Below are 22632 nucleotides of genomic sequence, written 5' to 3'. Positions count from 1 at the left end.
CAGACCCACAGCAGAGCAGTCAGGATAGGTACAGTACCTCAGACACCAGGCTCCAGACCCACAGCAGAGCAGGCAGAATAGGTACAGTACCTCAGACACCAGGCTCCAGACCCACAGCAGAGCAGGCAGGATAGGTACAGTACCTCAGACACCAGGCTCCAGACCCACAGCAGAGCAGTCAGGATAGGTACAGTACCTCAGACACCAGGCTCCAGACCCACAGCAGAGCAGTCAGGATAGTTACAGTACCTCAGACACCAGGCTCCAGACCCACAGCAGAGCAGGCAGAATATGTACAGTACCTCAGACACCAGGCTCCAGACCCACAGCAGAGCAGGCAGAATAGGTTTGGCACTGTCATTATTATTACAGAGGGTCTCACGGGTCTCGTCTCACCTATAGTGGTGCAAGGAGAGGAAGGGAAGCTGGCAGCAATCTGGCTTTTCCATTTCATGGCTGTACGTGGGTGTTTTATTATCACAGTATTATTATTATACAAATACACAGATCCAGAGACATATTGTATCTGTATATGACTCCGGGACAGATATATATGGCTCACAGTAGATCAGTGATTGTCTCCATGTCTCCAGTTCCGGAACGGATTCATTCATTACTCCACTGAGGATATGACAGTAATGCAATTTCATATTTAATCATATATTGTCCTGTAGGTGTACAGTATGTGCTGTATAAACCACAGGAGGCTGCTAAGGGGAGGACGGCTCATAATAATGGCTGGAATTGAGTGAATTAAATGGTGTAAAACACATGGTTTCTATGTGCTTGATGAGTTTGATACCATTCCAATTATTCCGTTTCAGCAATTACTATGAGCCATCCTCTCCAATTAAGGATGCTACCAACCTGTGGTATAAACATGTAGGTATTGAGGGGGAGTGGTGAACCAGATTTACTGTCTGATTTAATAACAAGAACACACACACACTGTACCACACCTTCTCCAGTGCACTGCCGACTGACTTTCTTTACGCCAACCTTATATTATGTGGATAAACAACAAGTTGTCATATTCTTTTGCCTCGTTCACGTGCTAGTCGGAACTCTGAAATCTCCGACCTGCTAACTGTTTGAACGCGGCACGTGTAGAACTAGAACCAGTTAGCATGTCGGAAATGTAAGACTTTCCTAGTTCCAACTAGCGCTGCAGAAGTTAAGTCCAGAAGAAGGTCAGTTTCTGCAATACTAAAATTGAGCAGTCCACTGAACATCCAGAGCATCAGACCAGACTTTGATTAGCCTCTGCACCTCCAGTAGTCCTCTGGAGCTTTTGAATGGAGTGGAACCCTGCTCAGTCTCTATGGTTCTGGTGCACTGTTAACCTCAGGGTTCTCATTCCAAATCTCAAGACACTACAGCCGACTAGTGCTAGACCTCCGAGTTCAGGAAGTGAATCGACAAGCATTTTGGGATCCTTCGAATTTTACCATCAAGATATGTGTTGCATAAGAGTTCTGAATGCATAGTGAAACCTTAGATGAGGCAGATTTACAGTTAGCCATCCAGCTATGATAAGACTGGTCAGAGTCCAGTATTCAGAGGGCGAACCAAAAATGAAACAGAGCAACCAAGCATACCTCTTAAAATGAAAACCCCCAAGGTTTCTATATGATACCCAGTAGTGGCACCTTCACCATGGTCCCTGAGGATATGAATGTCTTGTTTGTCTGTATGAATGAACAGTGCACAGTGAGATCTTCTGTCCTCCCTCCTTTACCCCACCCCTCCTACCAGGTTCTCATCGGAACAAGCTGTGCAGGGGAGACGAAGGAAGTGGTCGGAGAACAGTGAAAACGCTTCATTAGCCTGTAGTATTAGTATGAATAACTCTTTTCAACTAGCGTCTGTCACTGTCCTCTCTCTGCCTTCATGCGACAGGCCTAGTCGACTTTGGGCACTGGCAGGTCATTCTTCAACATTTACTCTCTCTATTAATGAGAGAGACAGAGAGAGAGAGAGAGAGAGAGAGAGAGAGAGAGAGAGAGAGAGAGAGAGAGAGATTTCCATTCTAACAACCAAATTGCATAGATGTAGATTTGTTATGGAGTAGTCCTTTGTCATATACCCGGTGCAATGTATTGCTGTAAGGTTTTGTATGCAAGACATGAAGGAAATGCACTTAGTCATCCCTAGCATGGTGCACTACAACTGTTGATCTGATCCCTGGTGTTGGGAGTGAACACGGTGAATCTGTAAAAGCTACGGAGTGACAGAGATGGGCCACGTCTCCAGTATCTTTCAGATTGGTCTGGTGAACACACCCAGCCATTGGGAGAACCAATCATCCTCTTTGACGAGAGAGAAGGGAAAGGGAGAAAGAATGGGAGGAGAGGCTGTGATTCCAAGTTAGACTCCACTACTCACACTTTCCCACTTCCTCTGTCCTTTCTCTCTCTCATACACGCAAATACACACCAACCACCCCCAAACTCCTCTCTGCTCATGTGTGAAATGAGCAAGGGTCTTATCTCTTGGAAACACACCACTGAGCCAGAGGACAGGGAGAGAGACAGCTGGATGGGAAGAGAGCAGAAAGGGAAGAGGAATGAGGGAGAGAAAGAGAAAGGAAATGAAAGTTTCTCATGGTCTGCACACTGATGACTGGAGAATCTGGTCTGGTACAGACTCTGGAACTCTGGACATTGCCAAGGCTTACTGGCCAGTCTGAAATAACCCTGTTTCGCCCTGCCTAGTATTACCGCAGTTAATGCAGTTCGTTAGGGTGTTCGTCTTGTATCTAAGGCCTGTCTGGCGAGGTTGTTTTTCTCAACATTATATACATAAATCAGGACTGCGTTATAGTCATTATGTCCCTGAAATTCTAAAGAAGTGAAAACCTTGTCTGGAATAAAAATAGATTCAGTCAGGTCCTCTATTATTGACACCTTTGATAAAGATGAGCAAAAAAGACAGTATAAAATAAATAATACAAATAGTGAAGTATATTGCTCAAAACAATTGGAAAATTATATTATTTTATACAAATGCAATTGCTCAGAGAAAGAGATTTTGTAATACTAAAAAAAAAATTAAGATAGGGGTCAAAATGATTGGCACCCCTGTTTTCAGTGCACCAGCATCCTACCCACTGAGCATTTTCCTGAAATGTTTTATGAGATTTGAGAACACATTGGGAGGGATTGTAGAACATTCCTCCATACAGAATGGTCAGATGACCTGATAATAGAGCTCTTTGGCCACACACACCAGTGTGGGTTCGTGGCCCTTGTTAAGGTCGATGGCATCATGATCTTTATCAGGAACCTACCAGGGCATTTTTCCCCCAAACAACTGGTTGCCTCAGCCAGGAGGCTGACACTTGGCCGCAAGTGAAATCCTCTAACAAGAGAATAACCCCAAGCACTAATCAAAATCCACAACGAAAAGGGTTAATTGACTACAAAATCGAAATTTTGCAATGGCCATCTCATTTCATCCCCATTGAAAACCTGTGGTTTGAATTGAAGAGGCTAGTCCAGGAGAGCCGACAAAGAATATCTATGATATAAAACATTCTAGATCCTCCTGGCTGAGATAACCAGGTTTCTTCATAAAATGTTCTGGTAGGCTACCTCGCAAAGTTCATGATGCCGTCGAACTTAACAATGTCCACAGGACCAGCGGAAGCAAAATATCTCCATAACATTAAAGACGCACCACCATACTTTACTGTAGGTATCAGGTACTTTTCTACATGCTTCTGTTTTTCATTGCCCATGAACCCACACTGGTGTGTGGCCAAAGAGTTTTATTTTCATGTCATCTGACTATTCTGTATGTAGGACTGGGCTAAGATCCCTCCCAACATGTTCTCCAATCTAACAAAGCATTTTTAGAAAAAAGGCTCAGAATATTGAAAACAACATGGGTGCCAATAATTTTGCCCCTATCTTTTTAAGATTTTTTACAAATGATGTGTGAAACAAAGTCTTTCTCTGACCAATTGTATTAGTATAAAATAATATATATATATTTTTTTTTAAATGCATACGGTATAGCTCAGTATTTGAATTATTTATTTTATACACCATATTTGGCTGATCTTCATCAAGGATGCCAATAATTATTGACTTGACTGTATAATAATCAGCGATGCACTTCACTCACAGATATAATAAAATCCATAATTATTTATAGGCATTGGAGAGTCTATTCATTCAAAACATGCTATTACAAGGCAATTGATAGCTATTAGACACCAATTCACTCTAGAATTAGGCCTGGTTTAAACAATCTGAAGCTTTTTGGCTCTCTATATTAAAGCAATTATTTTTTTGCCATTGTTGTTAGGGCATCGACCTTGTAGGAATAATGAATGTGGCAGATGCTAGTTTTGTTCTCTCTACTGTAGCACAGATGAATGGGGCAGGTGCTAGTTTTGGTCTCTTTACTGAGGCACATTATGTAACCCCAGAACCCTTGCTGTAGATAGCAAGGTTGGAGCTCAAGGACAGCCTTGCATCATTACCACCATGAGTTGGGATTGACATTTAACCTGTTAATTCACCACTGTGGTGAATGCGTGCAAGGTGGGAAGGTCACCCTGATTCGACTCGAATTAGATACACATGACCTTTATCTCTCTCAATTATATGACATCCAAAAGGCTTTATTGGCATGGAGTCTAACTACATAGAATCATATTAAATCTGACGACGGAAATGAGATCTCGCCCTTGTGAGGTCTCAATGGGAACCTGTTTTGATAGTTACCCTGACTATTTCTATGACAAATGCAAATCATATTTTATTCCTCTGCAGGTACCAGACTGATGGTGTTGTACCGCAACCTGGTGGATAATGTGAGCACTCTCGCTTGTACCGCGCCCTGCACTGCAGTAGGTGTCAGTATGTTCTTCTTCATCCTTTTGAAAAGGATCTTCAACCTCGGGGAGAACCAGGAAGTAACTCGTTTGTTTAGATTATTTGCCATCTTGGTCTTGGCAACTCCAGGAGTTACGTTTTTGCTTGTTTTAGAAAGTGAAAGTGTAGCTAGATAGAATATTTCAACATAGCATCGTAACATGAATAAAACAGAGAGAGGAATCATGAGCTCATTGCTTGTTGTTGTGACTGTAACCTGTGTCCTCGTTCGCCGAGCAGAATGTCTCACTAGTACTACGCCAACGCCATTGAATTGTAAGATACTATTCCTACGTTTTTGGCTACGAAATTTATCAACAGCATGATTCAGTGTTGTCATTGCTCGTTTCATTTATTTGTTTGTATTTTGGCACTTGTAAGGTCTCGATGGCTAGCTAGCTAACTAGAACTGAAATGCGTCATCAGCTAACGTTAGCTTGCTAGGTTAGCAAAAATCATAAACTTTGAGTTGGTGTGACATGCACAATTGTAGACAGTATGGCGATTTAGCCTAGTTTTAAGCATGGTACAGCTTAGACTTACTGAATGCAAATAAGAACACACGTGTCCTTTCATTTCAGCTTGCAAAACCTCCTCAACATGTGACTCATGCATTCAAAACCCAAAGGTAAGCAGAGTATTATGTAACACTTCCTATTTATAAAGCGTATACATTATAGCCTTGGCTACTAACTATAGCACTCAGGCTATGTTCTATATATATATATATATGTTAGTTAGTTTGTACAATTTTGTACAAGGGTCACATCATTGAAAGTAATGTCTGAATCCATTTGAGTTACTCTATAAATAAAGGCAGAGAATTGATAGGGACCTCAACATACGATATTATCACGATACTTAGATGCCGATACGATATATATATATATATATATATATTGGTGATTCTCATTATTCCATATGTATTGCGATTCGATGTTCCAAACATATTGCGCACCATATGTCTGCTGCAGAGGGACAAGAGAGAGACATGAGAAGTTTTGATCAGTCATCTAAATAAAAGTGCTGTAAACAAATTGGCCTCCAATTTAAAAATATGGCGAACACGTTGAAGGAAAAATACTGGAGTTTTGCTGTAGGTTCAGCCGACTAGTTCAAACATAATATAGTGATATTGTGAAAACAATGCAATATGATATATCGTCAAAAATAATATCTTGATATGTAATTATCAATTCCCCATCACTAATACATGAAGTTATGGACACAGTCAAGGACATGGGTGAAGGCTGGGGATAGGTGATCCTGCGCATATCAACTCTTTGAGAATTGAAGTACTAGGCTAATGATGAGTGCCTTGTCTTTTCTCAGTGCCTGTGGTGCATGACCAACGACACCTGCACAGACTACCCAGTGAGCTACATTCTGCCTCCGCCTGCAGTGTGTAAACTGTCACAGGCACGATGGGGAGTGTGTTGGGGTGAGTGAAATTAAGTTTTACACGATGGGACCTCCCATTAGACGACCTGATGTGGGTGCAGGATTTAGTCCCACCCGAGCAAGAACACACCTGATTGTACTAATCAACTTATTGTTGTGTTCGATTTAGACATGGATTAGTGTAATCAAGTGTGTTAGTGCTTTGCTAAAACAAAAGCCTGCCCTGTACCCACATCAGCCCATGGCGGGCCACATGCTTTGTTGGGTGTCTGTTCAGGTCAATATAGCAACAGTCAGATTAATACATAATAGTACATCTGAACTACTGCTGACTGGATGTTTTTTTTGTCACATTATTCTCTGTAAACCCTAGACACTGCTGTGTGTGTAAAGCCCAGGAGGCAGGGCAGTTTCTGAGATCCAGGAAAAGGGCAGGCTTGGCACTGCCGATCATACCAAGCTCAAAGTCGCTTCGGTCACTTGTTTTGCCCATTGTAACATTCGAACAGTAACGGAATGCCTGTCTGCCTGCGTTATATAGTAAACCACTGCCACGTGACTCACTTTGTTAAAGGCTGGGAGTTTGTCATTGGCCTACACACAATACCCCATAATGTCAATGTGTAATTATAGTGTTTAACCTGCTTTTTGAATGACCACCTCATCTCGGCACCGCACACATGCACTTATCTGTATGGTCGAGCAGTGACTTTGAAACACAGATTCAACCACAAAAACCAGGGCATTTTCCAATGCCTCACAAAGAAGTGCACCTATTGGCAGATGGGTCAAAATAAAATAAAAGGCAGACATTGAATATCCCTTTTGAACTTGAAGTTATTAATTACACTTTCGGTGGTGTATCAACATACCCAGTCACTATAAAGAGACAGGAGTCCTTCTTAACTCAGTTGCCTGAGAGGTTGGAAACTGTTCAGTGACTTGAAAACAGTTAGGGTTTAATGGCTGTGATAGGAAAACTGAGGATGGTTCAACAACATTGTACAGTAGTTACTCCACATACTGTCCTAATTGACGGAGTGAAAAGAAGGAAGTCTGTACAGAATAAAAAATATTCCAAAACATGCAACCTGTTTGCAACAAGGCAACAAAGTAATAGTGAACGAAATAAGGCAAAGCAATTCACGTTTTGTCCTGAATGCAAAGTGTTATGTTTTGGGCAAACCCAGTACAACACATTACTGGGTACCACTCCATATTTTCAAGCATAGTGGTGGCTGCATCATGTTATGGGTATGCTTGTAATCGTTAAGGCTGGGTCAGTGTTTCAGGATAAAAAAATAAACCGAATGGAGCTAAGCACAGACAAAATCCTAGAAAAAACCCTGTCTGTCTGTTTCCACCAGACACTAGGATACCTTTTCAGCAAGACAATAACCTGAAACACACTGTGTGTAGAAAACATTAAGAACAACCCCTTACTAAAACATTAGGAACAAACCCCGGTTTCCCCTCAGAACAGCCTCAATTAGTCTGTGCATGGACTCTACAAGGTTTCGAAAGTGTTCCACAGGAATGCTGGGCCATGTGGACTCCGATGCCTCCCACAGATGTCAAGTTGGCTGGATTTCCTTTGGCTGATGGACCACCACTCTTGATTCACACAGGAAACTGTTGAGCGTGAAAAAAAAAAAAAACAGCAATTCTTGACACAAACCGGTCGCCTGGCATCTACTACCATACCCCGTTCAAACGCACTTAAGTCTTTTCTCCTGCCCTTTCCCCATCTGAATGGTGCACATACACAATCCATGTCTCCAATTGTCTCAAGGCTTAAAAGATATTCTTTAACCTGTCTCCTCCCCTTCATCTACACTGATTTGAAGTGGATTTAAAGTCACATCAATAAGGGATCATAGCTTTCACCCGGTCGGACTATGTATTCCTAATGTTTTATACACTCAGTGTACACTGGAGTTGCTTACCATGACAACATTGAATGTTCCTGAGTGGCCCAGTTGCAGCTTTCACTTAAATCGGCTTAAATCTTATGGCAAGACGTAAATGGCTGTCTAGCAATGATCAACAACCAACTTAACAGAGCTTGAATAATTGTTTTAAAGAATAATGTGCAAATATTGTACAATCCAGGTGTGCAGTATGGAAACATGATTAAAGTGACCAGTGTTCATTGACTATGTACATGAGGCAGCAGTCTGTAAGGTGCAGGGTAGAGTACTTAGTGGTAGCTGGCAAGTAACAGTGACTAAGGTTCAGGGTAGGTTACTGGGCGGAGGCCGGCTAGTGGTGACTATTTGACGGTCTGATGGCCTGGCGATTGAAGCTGTTTTTCATTCTCTCGATCCCAGCTTTGATGCACCTGTATTGTCTCCGTCTTCTAGATGGTAGCGGGGTGACCAGGCTGTGGCTCATTCAGGCCTAGTAGATGTCAGTCAGTCAGCCAGCCTGCCCCCTCTGGCTGTCCTGTGTTGATTAGAGCCACCCCCACTGACTGATCCACATAAACACACACACACACACTGTGGCCGCTTGCTGGAACTGCCTGCTGGGGTTCTGATCATAGGCCTCTGGGCCACAGATGACAACAGCATGGGGTGTCTGGCTAGTTTCTGAGCATGAGGTTAGATTCCAGGGCTAGATACTAAGGAATAACATACATTCCACAGTGTTATGATCATTTTCATAATAAAAGAAGAGATCTATCATTTTGTTTTGGAACAAAATCTCCCTGCCACAAATATTGGCATATTTAATTGAGAATGCAATGTTTTATGACTTGAGAATCAGGAAACAACCATCTTTGTCCAAACGAGTTACTAATCAGTTTAAAAAGCCTTCTGAACTTGTGACTCATGCATTCAAAACCTAAAGGTAAGAAGAATATTATGCTACAATTCTTGACCAACATTTCTTTTGTCCAAACCAAATCGAGCAAGTACAAAAATCTTGACATAAAATCCCACTTGTAATTTGAAAAACACACCAGCAGGTGGCAGTATTGTCTAACAAAGGATGCATTGTTGAATTTGTAGTCTGAGTGCCAAAACTGAGCCTTTCATATCGCTCAATCACAGGCTGGTACTGCTCAGGCTTATTAAATGATACTGCATATCTGACTTTCTCAACTAATCAGCATCAGTGCAGTCTGCACCCCTCATTTGGATCGGTTTGATTCCTCATAGGTTTAGTAGTCATATACCTACATATTGATAGAATAAATACATAATCACATTAATAATTAAATGTTCTCTTCATCCTTGATAAAGGATAGTGTGTTGTGAAATTCACTTAAAATTAAAATAACTTTGAAGCATGTTATTTGTCCAGATCTTGACCCTTGACCTTTTCTCTGTTCCAGTGAACTTCGAGGCCCTGATCATCGCCATGGCAGTGTTAGGCGGGACCATTATCATCAGCATCACAGTCTGTTGCTGCTGCTGCTGTTGCTGCAAAAAACGTCAATCAGGGTAAGACAGGAAGTCATGTCACCAAATTGCCCTGTCTAGCCTAATGTTAAGGCAAACTTGCAAAGAATGGCAAGGTCTTTATCAGTCGGCATTGTTCATAATCCTAGGAAAGTCTCCACACTAACCATGTCTTTCAATACCTCAGACTCCTCATAAATGTGCTGATATTCCGCATATCCTTTGTGTTACATCCAACATCAGATTATTCAAAATGCAAATCTCTATTAACATACACAATCCATGTACAGTGGTTACACCCTTTTATTAAAACAGGTAGGTGCAGTGCTGGATGCTGATCCTGCCCTGCTTGTTATGCAACGCTAGGAGGAAGGAAGAAGAAACTGTCACTACAAAGTGGAATGTAAAACTGCATGTCAATCAAATGCTTGCTGGCCTGACACCCTGATTGGCAGCCATTTAAATGCAGCCACTTTGTGCATCTCAATCATCTATCCTAACTAAACATGAAGACCGTGAAGATGAAACAACATGTTTGTCCGAAATGAAATTCCACACAGTTCATATTTCTCACCATCATTGGAATGCCTCTGCATATATTGGCATAATGATTTGTTCCATTTTAAGATTACATCCAATTAACAAAGATATCCCCAGCAGAACCTCTCACCTGTCAGAACCTCTCCCCTTTCCAAGCTTACACAACAGCAGCCTCACTTTTTGCGTTAAACACAAGCAGCAGAATCACAGGATACAGGATTGCTTCTTGTTGGCAGCATCTATGCAAAGTTAAGAGCAACAGCCGTTCTATACAACAGATCTTGCAGTGTTATTGTTGACAAGGAATACTAAGTCTCATTTCCAATTGGAGACAAAGTATATCATATCATATACTGTATAAGGAAAGTGTGTTCTCAGACCAATCTGTGCTGGTGTGTCTGTGTGAAGAATGTGATGTTTCAAGGTGATTGTAACACTGCCTGTGTCTCTGTCTCACCAGGCCAGACAGAGATGAGGAGAGGTTTGCCAGGAAGAGAGAGGAGATCAGACAGCGTGCTGATGAACGGTAAGGATTCCTTAGTTATCACACCCTCTGCTTTACACTGGCTTTCAAACCACTACTAAAGGATGCCCCATTTTATCAACACAATGATTTGTGTGAGCCCACACTGTTAGTTGCTTAGATTTTTGGGGAGGTGCTTGTATCCGTTTCAATTATCGAAACCACTTCCCGCAGCTACCTAGTCAGATTCAGAGTTTTCTACTCTGTTGTTGGTGATCATCTATGGAGACGTTCTCTGTCAGGGTTGGGGGATTTGAACAGTTGGTGAGCTGTGCCTGCGGCTCTTCAAGCAGCACCGTCCCCAGGAGAAATACTGTGTGTGTGTGTCTCCCCAAACACCAACCGAGAGGATTGTAATCACTGATTCCAGCTCTTAGTCTTCAGCAGCTGCACTTTGATAAGTGTGTGTTGAATATAGAACGTGCTACTACATAGTGTAGTGGTAGAAATGGGGTTCTGAGCCACTCTTCCTCCTACACTGAATCCCTTTACATAAATGTTTCAGCCTTTCTTTACATTTCTCCCCGCCTGTCATCCACCAAGTATAGCTTGATGTGTTGTTTAACGTAGTCAGCAGTCAGTCATGCAGAAAGACAGTCGGTACAGTAAGTTTATCATGTCACGTGCTGCGTGGTGTACTGGGGAGTCTTGGCTCACTGTGTGTTTCTGAATTAAACCAACCTCTGTGAACCTTTCTTCTATCAAGCCAGGGAATGTAGAGTATATTGACTCAGTCAGTTCCTGATGTGGATCAAACCACCATAGTCTGTGTTCGTGTACTGACCTACATAGACAGTGTTGGTGTTCTGATGGGATCAGAGGACCCAGGCCTGTTTTCGGCACCATGGGAGAGGAGGGAACCTCTAGAGAGTTTACAGCACATCCCCAGAGTCTGCAGATGGAGAGGTTAGGGCACAAGCTAAGAGCTCTGAGCTCTCTATTATCTGAGCTACAGATGGGGAACGTTCTACAGAACAACTAAACAGACATAAGTTACCACATCCCCACCATCTAGACTCCACTGACTTTTACTGTATCTCTATGTTGGGGAATGTCCCATTGAAATATACAGGGTTTAGGTCTTTGAGATGGTATTCATCCCTTTCGCTCTTTTTCATTTTCTACCGGTCGCTCACTTGTTGCCTTCGTGCATGGTTATGTGTGAGTCAGTCAGCTGAGCGGGAGGAGGGGGAGACAGATGGTGGTCAGGACAGCCTCTGCTCCTCTCTGCCTCTCAGCCTGCCTGCCTCCACTGGTTGCTGCTCCCCAGATCACTACCTGGCATTAAAGATCCCAGACTGATTTACAATGTATTTCTTTGTGTGGGACTGCCACTTGGGGACCCAGTGAATTTACGTCCCTGGAGGGGCCAACAAAACAATCACAACCACCTCCCCTCCCTGCCTCATTTGTGTCCCCCATAAAGTTAGAGCGATGGCTGGGTGGCAGGCTCCTCAGCCTGCCCTGTGCTCGTATTTCACCTACTGCTGGCCATGCCGGTGTAAAACACAGCGTCTTGTTGTTTACGAGCCTCTATCAGGGGCCATGGGGAGGTAAACAATGACACTAAAGCCGCCTTAAATAATGTCAGATGTCTAAAGGCTTAATGCTGCCACTTTAAGGCATGGCAGCTTCGTTCAGCAAGATGGAGGGTGGAGACAACTTTTGGTTTGTAGAAGACCAATATAGATGCCACTTTAAGGCATGGAGGCTTCGTTCAGCAAGATGGAGGGTGGAGGAAACTTTTGGTTTGTAGAAGACCAATATAGATGCCACTTTAAGGCATGGAGGCTTCGTTCAGCAAGATGGAGGGTGGAGGAAACTTTTGGTTTGTAGAAGACCGATATAGATGCCACTTTAAGGCATGGAGGCTTCGTTCAGCAAGATGGAGGGTGGAGGAAACTTTTGGTGTGTAGAGGACAGATATAGATGCCACTTTAAGGCATGGAGGCTTCGTTCAGCAAGATGGAGGGTGGAGGAAACTTTTGGTTTGTAGAAGACCGATATAGATGCCACTTTAAGGCATGGAGGCTTCGTTCAGCAAGATGGAGGGTGGAGGAAACTTTTGGTGTGTAGAGGACAGATATAGATGCCACTTTAAGGCATGGAGGCTTCGTTCAGCAAGATGGAGGGTGGAGGAAACTTTTGGTTTGTAGAAGACCAATATAGATGCCACTTTAAGGCATGGAGGCTTCGTTCAGCAAGATGGAGGGTGGAGGAAACTTTTGGTGTGTAGAGGAAATATATAGATGGCACTTTTGTTATTGATTGCTTTTGACAACCATATTTCATATCTCCACGACTGCATTCCATTAGTTGACTTGGTAAGGTATTTGCAGCTTGGGCAAAGTTGTTCCATTAAGCGGGGCTCCTCTGAGGAGGCTGGGGGAGTATGGTGCAGCAACTGTGAAGTGTCACTGGTGAGAAAGCTGAGGTGCTAAAAGCAGCAGTGTGAAACAACATGTAACACGTTTAGCAGAAACACCCACTGACTGAGTACGTTTACATGCACAATAATAATTGGATATTAAAGTGATTATGGCAGTAGGCCTAGTATGGCAATAGTCATGTAAACACCTTAGTCTGCTTAGCTTAATCAGCATGCGGTCTACATCGAAGTAAGCATACGCAGATTATAACACTTGGTTTCCTACGCAATCTCTGGAATTATTAGGGCAACAGCTTAATCCGTGTTCCATCGGTGGAATTGATCTGCACATGTACCAGCACCGGTAGCACAAGCCTCCCTCTTATGCACGAGTGATGTGAGTTTGGAAAAATTGAACATATGCTTTTTATATATAAACTTTACATGTCCTCAGAATCAAATAGTCTTCGAAAAAATAACATGGTCGCTGTGGTAGAATTTTATTTTGTTTGGCGATTTTCTGCATTTATCAAATGTCTCGTTCAGATGTGTCCATGTAAGGATTATTTGGGAAATCGTTCTTCTTGCAAGACATGCCAACGTTTAAAACAAACTATTTATATTAATCTGACTATCCTCAATAATCGTATAATTGTGTGCATGTAACAGTGCTCACTGACTGGTGGTTTATCAAGTATGAGGCTGGTATTCACAATCTCCTTCATTACCCAGAAGTACTGACTGAGGAGACTTTATAAATCCTACATTACCCAGAAGTACTGACTGAGGAGACTTTATAAATCCTACATTACCCAGAAGTACTGACTGAGGAGACTTTATAAATCCTTCATTACCCAGAAGTACTGACTGAGAAGACTTTATAAATCCTTCATTACCCAGAAGTACTGACTGAGGAGACTTTATAAATCCTACATTACCCAGAAGTACTGACTGAGGAGACTTTATAAATCCTACATTACCCAGAAGTACTGACTGAGGAGACTTTATAAATCCTACATTACCCAGAAGTACTGACTGAGGAGACTTTATAAATCCTACATTACCCAGAAGTACTGACTGAGGAGACTTTATAAATCCTACATTACCCAGAAGTACTGACTGAGGAGACTTTATAAATCCTACATTACCCAGAAGTACTGACTGAGGAGACTTTATAAATCCTACATTACCCAGAAGTACTGACTGAGGAGACTTTATAAATCCTACATTACCCAGAAGTACTGACTGAGAAGACTTTATAAATCCTTCATTACCCAGAAGTACTGACTGAGGAGACTTTATAAATCCTAAATTACCCAGAAGTACTGACTGAGGAGACTTTATAAATCCTTCATTACCCAGAAGTACTGACTGAGGAGACTTTTTATAAATCCTTAATTTCCTAATGTTCATTATCCTGCGCTGTGCTCTTCTGTTAGTGGTTTATTTCATGTTCCAGTGTTGCTTATTGTCATGTTACTGTGTGATTGAACATGACGAGCGTTGTCCTGTACTCTGACAGGAAGGTGGAGAGGAAGGTGAGGCATGATGACATCCGCAAGAAGTATGGTACGTATCTCCCTCGCTACATGGATAAAGTTAAATATCATTATTTTAGCGATTTTATTAGGATCCACATTAATTGTTGCCATAGCATCAGCTACTCTTTCTGGGGTCCACACAAAACATGAAACGTGATACAGAACAGCTCAAGGACAGAACTACATAAATGTATACAATGCTATATCTCAACTTTTTACTAGCAATTTATTGTGAATCTAATATGAACCAAGGACTGCCTCTAACCTCTTATGCAATTAGACCCAAGATACACCTCCTCATATAACCTGACCCAATGACCTTGCTCTTCTTCACCTGATATGAACGTCTTCTGAGACTGTACATTTACAGGCCTCTTACTGTTCTGTGACCTGATGTGTTTAACTGGGGCGTAATGGGATGAGCATTCAGCGTTCATTGTCCTCGATCCATAGGGCCGTCCATTTCCATATTTTCTAGGGTGTTGCTTATTGAATTTCCATCCTCGGTCACGTTAATGCATTATTCAGCGTAGTGAAGGTGTCCCAAAGCAAGCCAACGCAGCCCACATATTGGTTACTCTACCTCAAGTCTCTCGAAATCAATTCTTACACGATGCGTCACACTTTGGATGTCAGATACTGGGCATCTCATTACCGTCTAGTACAGGTCAGCACAACACACACAGATCCCCATGTTGAAACATTGATACAGAAACACAGGCCAACTCGGTCTCAGGTCATATCTTGATTCGGAGTACTTTTAACAACCCGTAAGGCTTGGTTAGCTGATTTATTCAGTATGCCAGACAGTGTAGGAGAGAGGGGGGAGCAGAGAGGTGAGGTGACTAGGAATGAACAGCAGTCTGTAGGGCAGAGGGCTCCCTGGGGTGAATAGGAATGATGGGACATATGAGCACTGCAGTCAGTCCCAAGGTTGACTGAAATGTGGGTGTGATTCCCGGACTTCCTGCTTATTCCCTTCTTATTCCAGGAATTATCCAATGGAGGTTTTTTGGAAAACGTAGAAATTTTGGGAAAGTCACTGGCATTTTTCAGTCTATAGGAATTATGGGAATTATGAGACAAGCCGGGTAGAGTGTCCCTGGGGTCTTGATACTGTGACCTCTGCTCTATGCTAGGCCTCTGACCCTGGGACTGGAGGGGGGGGGGGGGGTTGTATGAAGACATCTGCTTCTGGTTAAGTGTGAGAGGGGGGTAGCACAACTCTAAAGCTCTCTGAAAAGTGACTAGAGAGCACATAGAAAGACAGGAACCCCCATTGCTCCATATTCCCAGTGAATATTTCTGTTATTGACGCGTTTTCAAGTTTGAGATCTTTCCGTACATTGCCTTCACGTTCTCGAGGTGTGTGTATGTGTTAACATGGTTCTGTACTATTGGTTGCAGTTCCACATCAATTGTGATTTTCTTTATGGACAATATGACAGAGTGATGGATGGTGGTTTCCTTCACATGCCTCCTGCTTACTGAAGTCTATGTACATTAGGGACCGCTTGACATTTGTCTGCTACTCAAACGAGGTGTGTGTGTGTGTGTGTGCGCGAGTAGGTTCTGCTTAATGTCTGAGTGAAGTCAACTCAACGTCTGTTGCATTTCAGGAGGACCAGACTCACAAAGTGTAAATCTCTACCTGTGTGTGCCTTTTCATTCAGTCAATTCTCAGAGATTAAACAATACCTTGTGACCTGCACCACATTCCCATCTCGGCAGCCTCTGTACAAGCCTTTGGCAGCCTCTGTACAACCCGTTGGCAGCTTCTGTACAACCCGTTGGCAGCCTCTGTACAAGCCGTTGGCAGCCTCTGTACAACCCTTTGGCGGCCTCTGGACAACCCTTTGGCGGCCTCTGGACAACCCTTTGGCGGCCTCTGGACAACCCTTTGGCGGCCTCTGGACAACCCTTTGGCAGCCTCTGGACAACCCTTTGGCAGCCTCTGGACAACCCTTTGGCAGCCTCTGGACAACCCTTTGGCAGCCTCTGGACAACCCTTTGGCAGCCTCTGGACAACCCCTTGGCAGCCTCTGGACAACCCTTTGGCAGCCTCTGGACAACCCTTTGGCAGCCTCTGGACAACCCTTTGGCAGCCTCTGGACAACCCTTTGGCAGCCTCTGGACAACCCCTTGGCAGCCTCTGGACAACCCCTTGGCAGCCTCTGGACAACCCCTTGGCAGCCTCTGGACAACCCCTTGGCAGCCTCTGGACAACCCCTTGGCAGCCTCTGGACAACCCCTTGGCAGCCTCTGTACAACCCCTTGGCAGCCTCTGGACAACCCCTTGGCAGCCTCTGTACAACCCCTTGGCAGCCTCTGGACAACCCCTTGGCAGCCTCTGGACAACCCCTTGGCAGCCTCTGGACAACCCTTTGGCAGCCTCTGGACAACCCTTTGGCAGCCTCTGGACAACCCCTAGACAATGTAGCTATATAGAATACTACAATGGACATGAACCTTCTTATGATGGGATACATTTTTGCCGTTTTGTCAGGGAGTTGGTCAATCATGGTTTGCCAGTGCTGTGATAAGATATTGTGTAAAATAATGAATTTGAATAATTTATCTGCTCTGTATGTTTGTTTGTTCGCTAGCCAGGCCATTTTAGAGGAATGATTCCATTAGTGTTTTAACTTAACTACCAATTTGCCAACATTCCATTCGAACAATGCAGTCAATCCACATCATACACTGGCTGATATCAGTTGATGATAGGTCTTAGACAAGTTGTAAATGCAACAAGTACTGATTGTATCATTAGGGCTCCCGAGTGGCGCCCCTTACTGTATTAATGCCCATGATTTTGGAATTAGAGGGAGTCCTTTGTTCATATTAGATTCATGATAAGTTGCTAGTAAAAAGTTGAGACATGCCATTGTATCCAGGCTCTATCACATCCGGCCGTGATTGGGGGTCCCATATGGCAGCGCACAATTGGCCCAGCGTCGTCCAGGTTTGGGTATAGGCCATCAATGTAAATAAGAATTTGTTCTTAACTGACTTGCCTAGTTAAATAAAATAAAAAATACAAATATCATAGTTTTCCAAGATAACAAAACATTTGACATTTGTGGTCTGTTTGTTAATATTTTAGAGGCTATTTAAACATAACATTTGTATAAACCCCATTACAAACTTTATTTATAATTCTGACCGTTTTAGGTAGACCATTTTATTACACAATATCCGATATCACATCCCATACTTTTTTCCTGCACATGGAAAGTCAGGATGATGCCTCCCACTGCCATTCATTCCAATTAGACTCGTTTTGATTTTTCCCTGGCCAATATGGTTGCCATTTTGACCACATTCTGGAACTTTGAGAGTTAATGACTCTAGTAATTTAATAGGATCTCTATGCTCCAGGTAGCCTCTGTACAACCCCTACACAGCCCAGGCATAAACCAACAGCTTCTAATCACTGTTTTTCAATGTTCCCCATCTTTCCTCTTTATTTCTCTCTCTCTCTTTGTTTTTACAGGTCTTGTCCCTGACTCTGACCACCCATACAGCAAGTTTGAAAATGAGTAAACCAGAAACCTGTGTGAGAGTGAAGAGAAGTTGTTCAGATGGCTCTCCTCTGCTCCATCCTTCTTTGGACTGACTATCATCCTGTCCTGCTGACTGTTTTAGCTTAGAGAGCAGAGACACCCTACTCTGAGAGACACACAAACACCTATATATCAGACCGGTCTATCATCATGATTCATCTAAATCAAACCTTTGCCTATAATTATTAAATGCAGTTTTTATTCATTCATTTTAGGTTTTGAATGAAAATGATTTACAGTTTGAGAATGTTACGTTTGTCACTCGATTAAGACGTTTGAGGAAGTCTGTAATATTTAGTTTGCTGTTGAAGACATGGCACTGAGTGGAGCTTCTGAACTTTCTGCACATTCTTTGTATTTTTGTGAAATCTGATTTAAAGAGCCTTTGTTTTAAATTACTGTAATATCTGAGTTCGTTTGCGCTTTGTATATATTTCATAAACCAAGAACATAATAATCTATGCTCAATCTGATACATTTCCTAATAAAATGTTTCTTTCAAACGTAAAATTTTTGCGACTTAACAACAAGCCTAAGATCACCATGCGCAATGCCAAGTGTCGTCTGGAGTGGGGTAAAGTAAAGCTCACCGCCATTGGTCTCTAAAGCAGTGGAAACGCATTCTCTGGAGTGATTAATCACTCACCATCTGGCAGTCTGACAGATGAATCTGGGTTTGGGCTATGCCAGGAGCATGCTATCTACCTGAATGCTTAGTGACAACTTTAAAGTTTGGTGGAGGAGGAATAATGGTCTGGGGCTGTTTTTCATTGTTCATTCTCGGCCCCTTGGTTTCAGTGAAGGGAAATGTTAATGCTACAGCATACAATGACATTCAAGACGATTTTGTGGTTCCAACTTTGTGGCAACAGTTTGGGGGGAAGGCCCTTTCCTGTTTCAGCATGTTTAATGCCCTCGTGCACAAAGTGAGGACCATACAGGTTCATCAAGATTGGTGTGGAAGAACTTGATTGGCTTGTACAAAGCCCATCAAACACCTTTGGGGGGAATTGGAATGCTGACTGCGAGCCAGGCCTAATCGCCCAACATCAGCACCGACCTCACAAATGCTCTTGAATGGAAGCAAGTCCCCGTAGAAATGTTCCAACATCTAGTGGAAAGCCTTCCCAGCAGCAACTCTGTATTAATGCCCATGATTTTGGAATTAGATGTTTGACACCCAGGTGTCCCAGCCTCTCCACCCCTTCTTATTCATAACCACACCCCAATCTACCAGATGTCTGGATGGGATTGCCAATTTACTGCCCTGTATAGCCATTCGACATCTTAATGGCAGCGCTGCTATAGAAAGTTTGGTCATTAAAGGGATACTTCAGGATGTAGGCAATGATGACCCATTATCTACTTCCACTGAGTCAGATGAAGTCGTAGATACCATTTTTATGGCTGTGTCCAGTATGAAGGATGTTGGAGGTAGTTTCACTAGCAGGTACCCATAGACTTCCAGTCATTGCGCTAATGCTACAATAAACAAAGATAAAAACTGTACATGTAAGTGTTGGTCTCATGTTTCATGAGCTGAAATAAAAGATCCCAGAAATGTTCCATATGCACAAAAAGCTTATTTCTCTTTGTGCACAAATTTAGGCAGGTATAAGCTTTACACAATGATCAAATTTGCATTTTATCGATGGCAATTTGAATGCAGAGATACCGTGATGAGATTCTGAGGCCCATTGTCGTGCCATTCATTGCCACCTTAACCTCATGTTTCAGAATGGTAATGCACGGCCCCAAGTTGCAAGGATCCAAACACAATTCCTTGAAGCTGAAAATGTTCTCGTTCTTCCATGACCTGCATACTCACGAGACATGTCACCGATTGTGCATGTTTGGGATGCTCTGAATCGATGTGTAAGATGGTGTGTTCCAGTATCCAGCAACTTTGCACAGCCATTCAAGAGGATTGGGAGAACATTCCACAGGCCACAATCAACAGCCTGATTAACTCTATGCGAAGCAGCTGTGTCTTGCTGCATGAGGCAAGTGGTTGTCACACCAGATACTGACTGCTTTTCTGATCTACTGCCTTACCAATTATTTTTAAGGTTATCTGTGACCAGATGAATATCTGTATTCCAAGTCATGTGAAATCCGTAGATTATGGCCTTATACATTTTTTCAATTGATTGATTTCCTTATATAAACTGTAATTCAGTAAAATCTTTGACATTTTTGCATGTTGTGTTTATATTTTTGTTCAGTATAGTTCCCATTGGCTCACGAAACTTCCTCTAACATCAGTTAGAGACAAAACAAATGCTATGCACAAGTTCATCTGACTCTGGGGGAAGTAGATAAAGGGCCTCATTGCTAAAATCTCGAAGTATCCTTATAACTTTGTTTAAAAAGCTGTAGGGACTTGATAATGCTGTTAGTAAAAAAGGTATATTGTAGATCTAGTCCCTCATAAAAACAAAAACAGTTGGAAATGTGTTTCAAATATCAGTGTACACTTGGTTAGGCTAGTGACAAAAGTGCTATCTAAATGGAATCTAATTCTAATGCTTGTCGATGCTTTGTTGTTGCGGCTTCTGCACATGTGCACAGTCTGAATCTACAAGGACAGGCACGGCCTATTTGACATGCAAATCTCCTGAAAAGCTTTTATTCAGTTCCATCATTTTCAGTGCAGACAACATCCAGACTGACAACATCCAGACTGACAACATCCAGACTGACAACATCCAGACTGACAACACCCAGACTGACAACACCCAGACTGACAACATCCAGACTGACAACACCCAGACTGACAACATCCAGACTGACAACACCCAAACTGACAACACCCAGACTGACAACATCCAGACTGACAACACCCAGACTGACAACACCCAGACTGACAACATCCAGACTGACAACACCCAGACTGACAACATCCAGACTGACAACATCCAGACTGACAACACCCAGACTGACAACACCCAGACTGACAACACCCAAACTGACAACACCCAGACTGACAACATCCAGACTGACAACACCCAGACTGACAACACCCAGACTGACAACACCCAGACTGACAACATCCAGACTGACAACACCCAGACTGACAACACCCAGACTGACAATATCCAGACTGACAACATCCAGACAGACAACACCCAGACCAGATCAGACATGTGAAAATACTGAGCAGGAGAAGTTAAATCAGGTGATTATGAAACACTAAGGTGGATACCTTACCACTCAGGAAGTGGTCCAAGGCAGATTAAAGGACATGTAATATTCATCTGAGGCTCATCACTTTCATCGGTTTTATGAAAGAGGTTCTTGGGCAGACATGCTGTGCACCTGTTCATAGTGAAATGGTGGAATAGACTCATTGACAGTCTCATATGGGTTACACGTTGAATAAGAACCCTCTAAGGATTTCCCTTTCACATGTACAGGGCCCACCCAGACAATTCATTTGAAATACATAGCATACTTTACATTGCCATCATGCCAGTCTGTCTGTGCCATAATGCCATGTCACTCAGTGACATGCCAAACATGACAGTGTTTGGAGTTGGCAAGAACACCAACAAATCTGGGAGCAGGCTATACTTTATAATCATGTTTAATTGTATTGAAGAAGTTCTCGTTGAACAATGAAACCCATTGAGTCATAAAAACGACAGAACCATTTAGGTGCTCAGATTTGGACAGGACAGTGGACACCCTGCCTTCCCTGGAGGAATGTATGTGTATATTAAAACAACATGGTCTTGACAAACCCCTCCACATTCCTAGCATGTTTCCCAAAAAAAAGTTGGCTGGGGAACAGAGCAGTTCCCTGCCTGTGCTTTAAAACCTTTGACATCCGGAAGGGGAGATCATGTTTGTACCATGTCATAAGTCTCATTTCATAGCTCTGCTCATTCTATTCAGATAAGATCCGTGGTGCTTGATACCAGTGGAGATTTTAGCATGTAAATCTTGGTGGAGCAAACTCCCCCAATTCTTTTCAGATGCATGCCAGCAAAGCCACTACATAACAGAACACTAAAAAAGCCTTGTCTGTCAGTGAAACAGTTCATTCAGCCTTATTTACTGCCATTTAAAAAAAATATGGCTGACTTGCTTAAACAAATGTAGTTTCTACTGACAATTGAGATTTCCAAACTATGGCATGAGGGAACGATGAGCGGTTAAGAGGCAATTCGTAATTTCGATTAAGACATTAAGGAGCGAGCTAAGACGTACGTAGTCAATATAACTATTTGTTCAGCACTTTTGAAATGTACAGCGACAGAATTCAGAACATGGGCCGTTCTTACAGTAGTCTCCCTGTACACCAAGTCAGAACCATAGGATAAATTAAGGGGGCAAATGAGCAGACAATGAAAGCTCTTACAATATTCGATGATGACAATTCTAACCCTGATTCAGATGAC

At 42.7% G+C, this 22632-nt stretch overlaps 1 protein-coding gene across 1 annotated transcript; it reads left to right on the top strand.

Moving 5' to 3' along the window:
• Positions 1-4884: 4884 nt before the first annotated feature.
• LOC135520425 (pituitary tumor-transforming gene 1 protein-interacting protein-like) lies at positions 4885-18739 on the top strand. The gene is made up of 7 exons (XM_064945981.1): positions 4885-5159; positions 5465-5511; positions 6216-6324; positions 9625-9733; positions 10692-10757; positions 14645-14691; positions 18160-18739. The coding sequence occupies exons 1-7, from the start codon at positions 5045-5047 to the stop codon at positions 18207-18209; spliced, it is 543 nt and encodes a 180-aa protein (XP_064802053.1). The 5' UTR covers positions 4885-5044; the 3' UTR covers positions 18210-18739.
• Positions 18740-22632: the final 3893 nt, after the last annotated feature.

This window comes from Oncorhynchus masou, chromosome 29 (genome assembly GCF_036934945.1).
Source record: "Oncorhynchus masou masou isolate Uvic2021 chromosome 29, UVic_Omas_1.1, whole genome shotgun sequence".
Lineage (NCBI taxonomy): Eukaryota > Metazoa > Chordata > Actinopteri > Salmoniformes > Salmonidae > Oncorhynchus > Oncorhynchus masou.
Note: the sequence above shows the minus strand (reverse complement) of the source record. Positions and strands in the feature narration are given on the sequence as shown.

Coding starts and splice junctions, on each gene's coding strand:
- LOC135520425 (XM_064945981.1), top strand. CDS start 5,045: ATGAATAAAACAGAGAGAGGAATCATGAGCTCATTGCTTGTTGTTGTG. Junction 5,160..5,464: donor TACGCCAACGCCATTGAATT/GTAAGATACTAT, acceptor CTTTCATTTCAG/CTTGCAAAACCTCCTCAACA. Junction 9,734..10,691: donor TGCAAAAAACGTCAATCAGG/GTAAGACAGGAA, acceptor CTGTCTCACCAG/GCCAGACAGAGATGAGGAGA.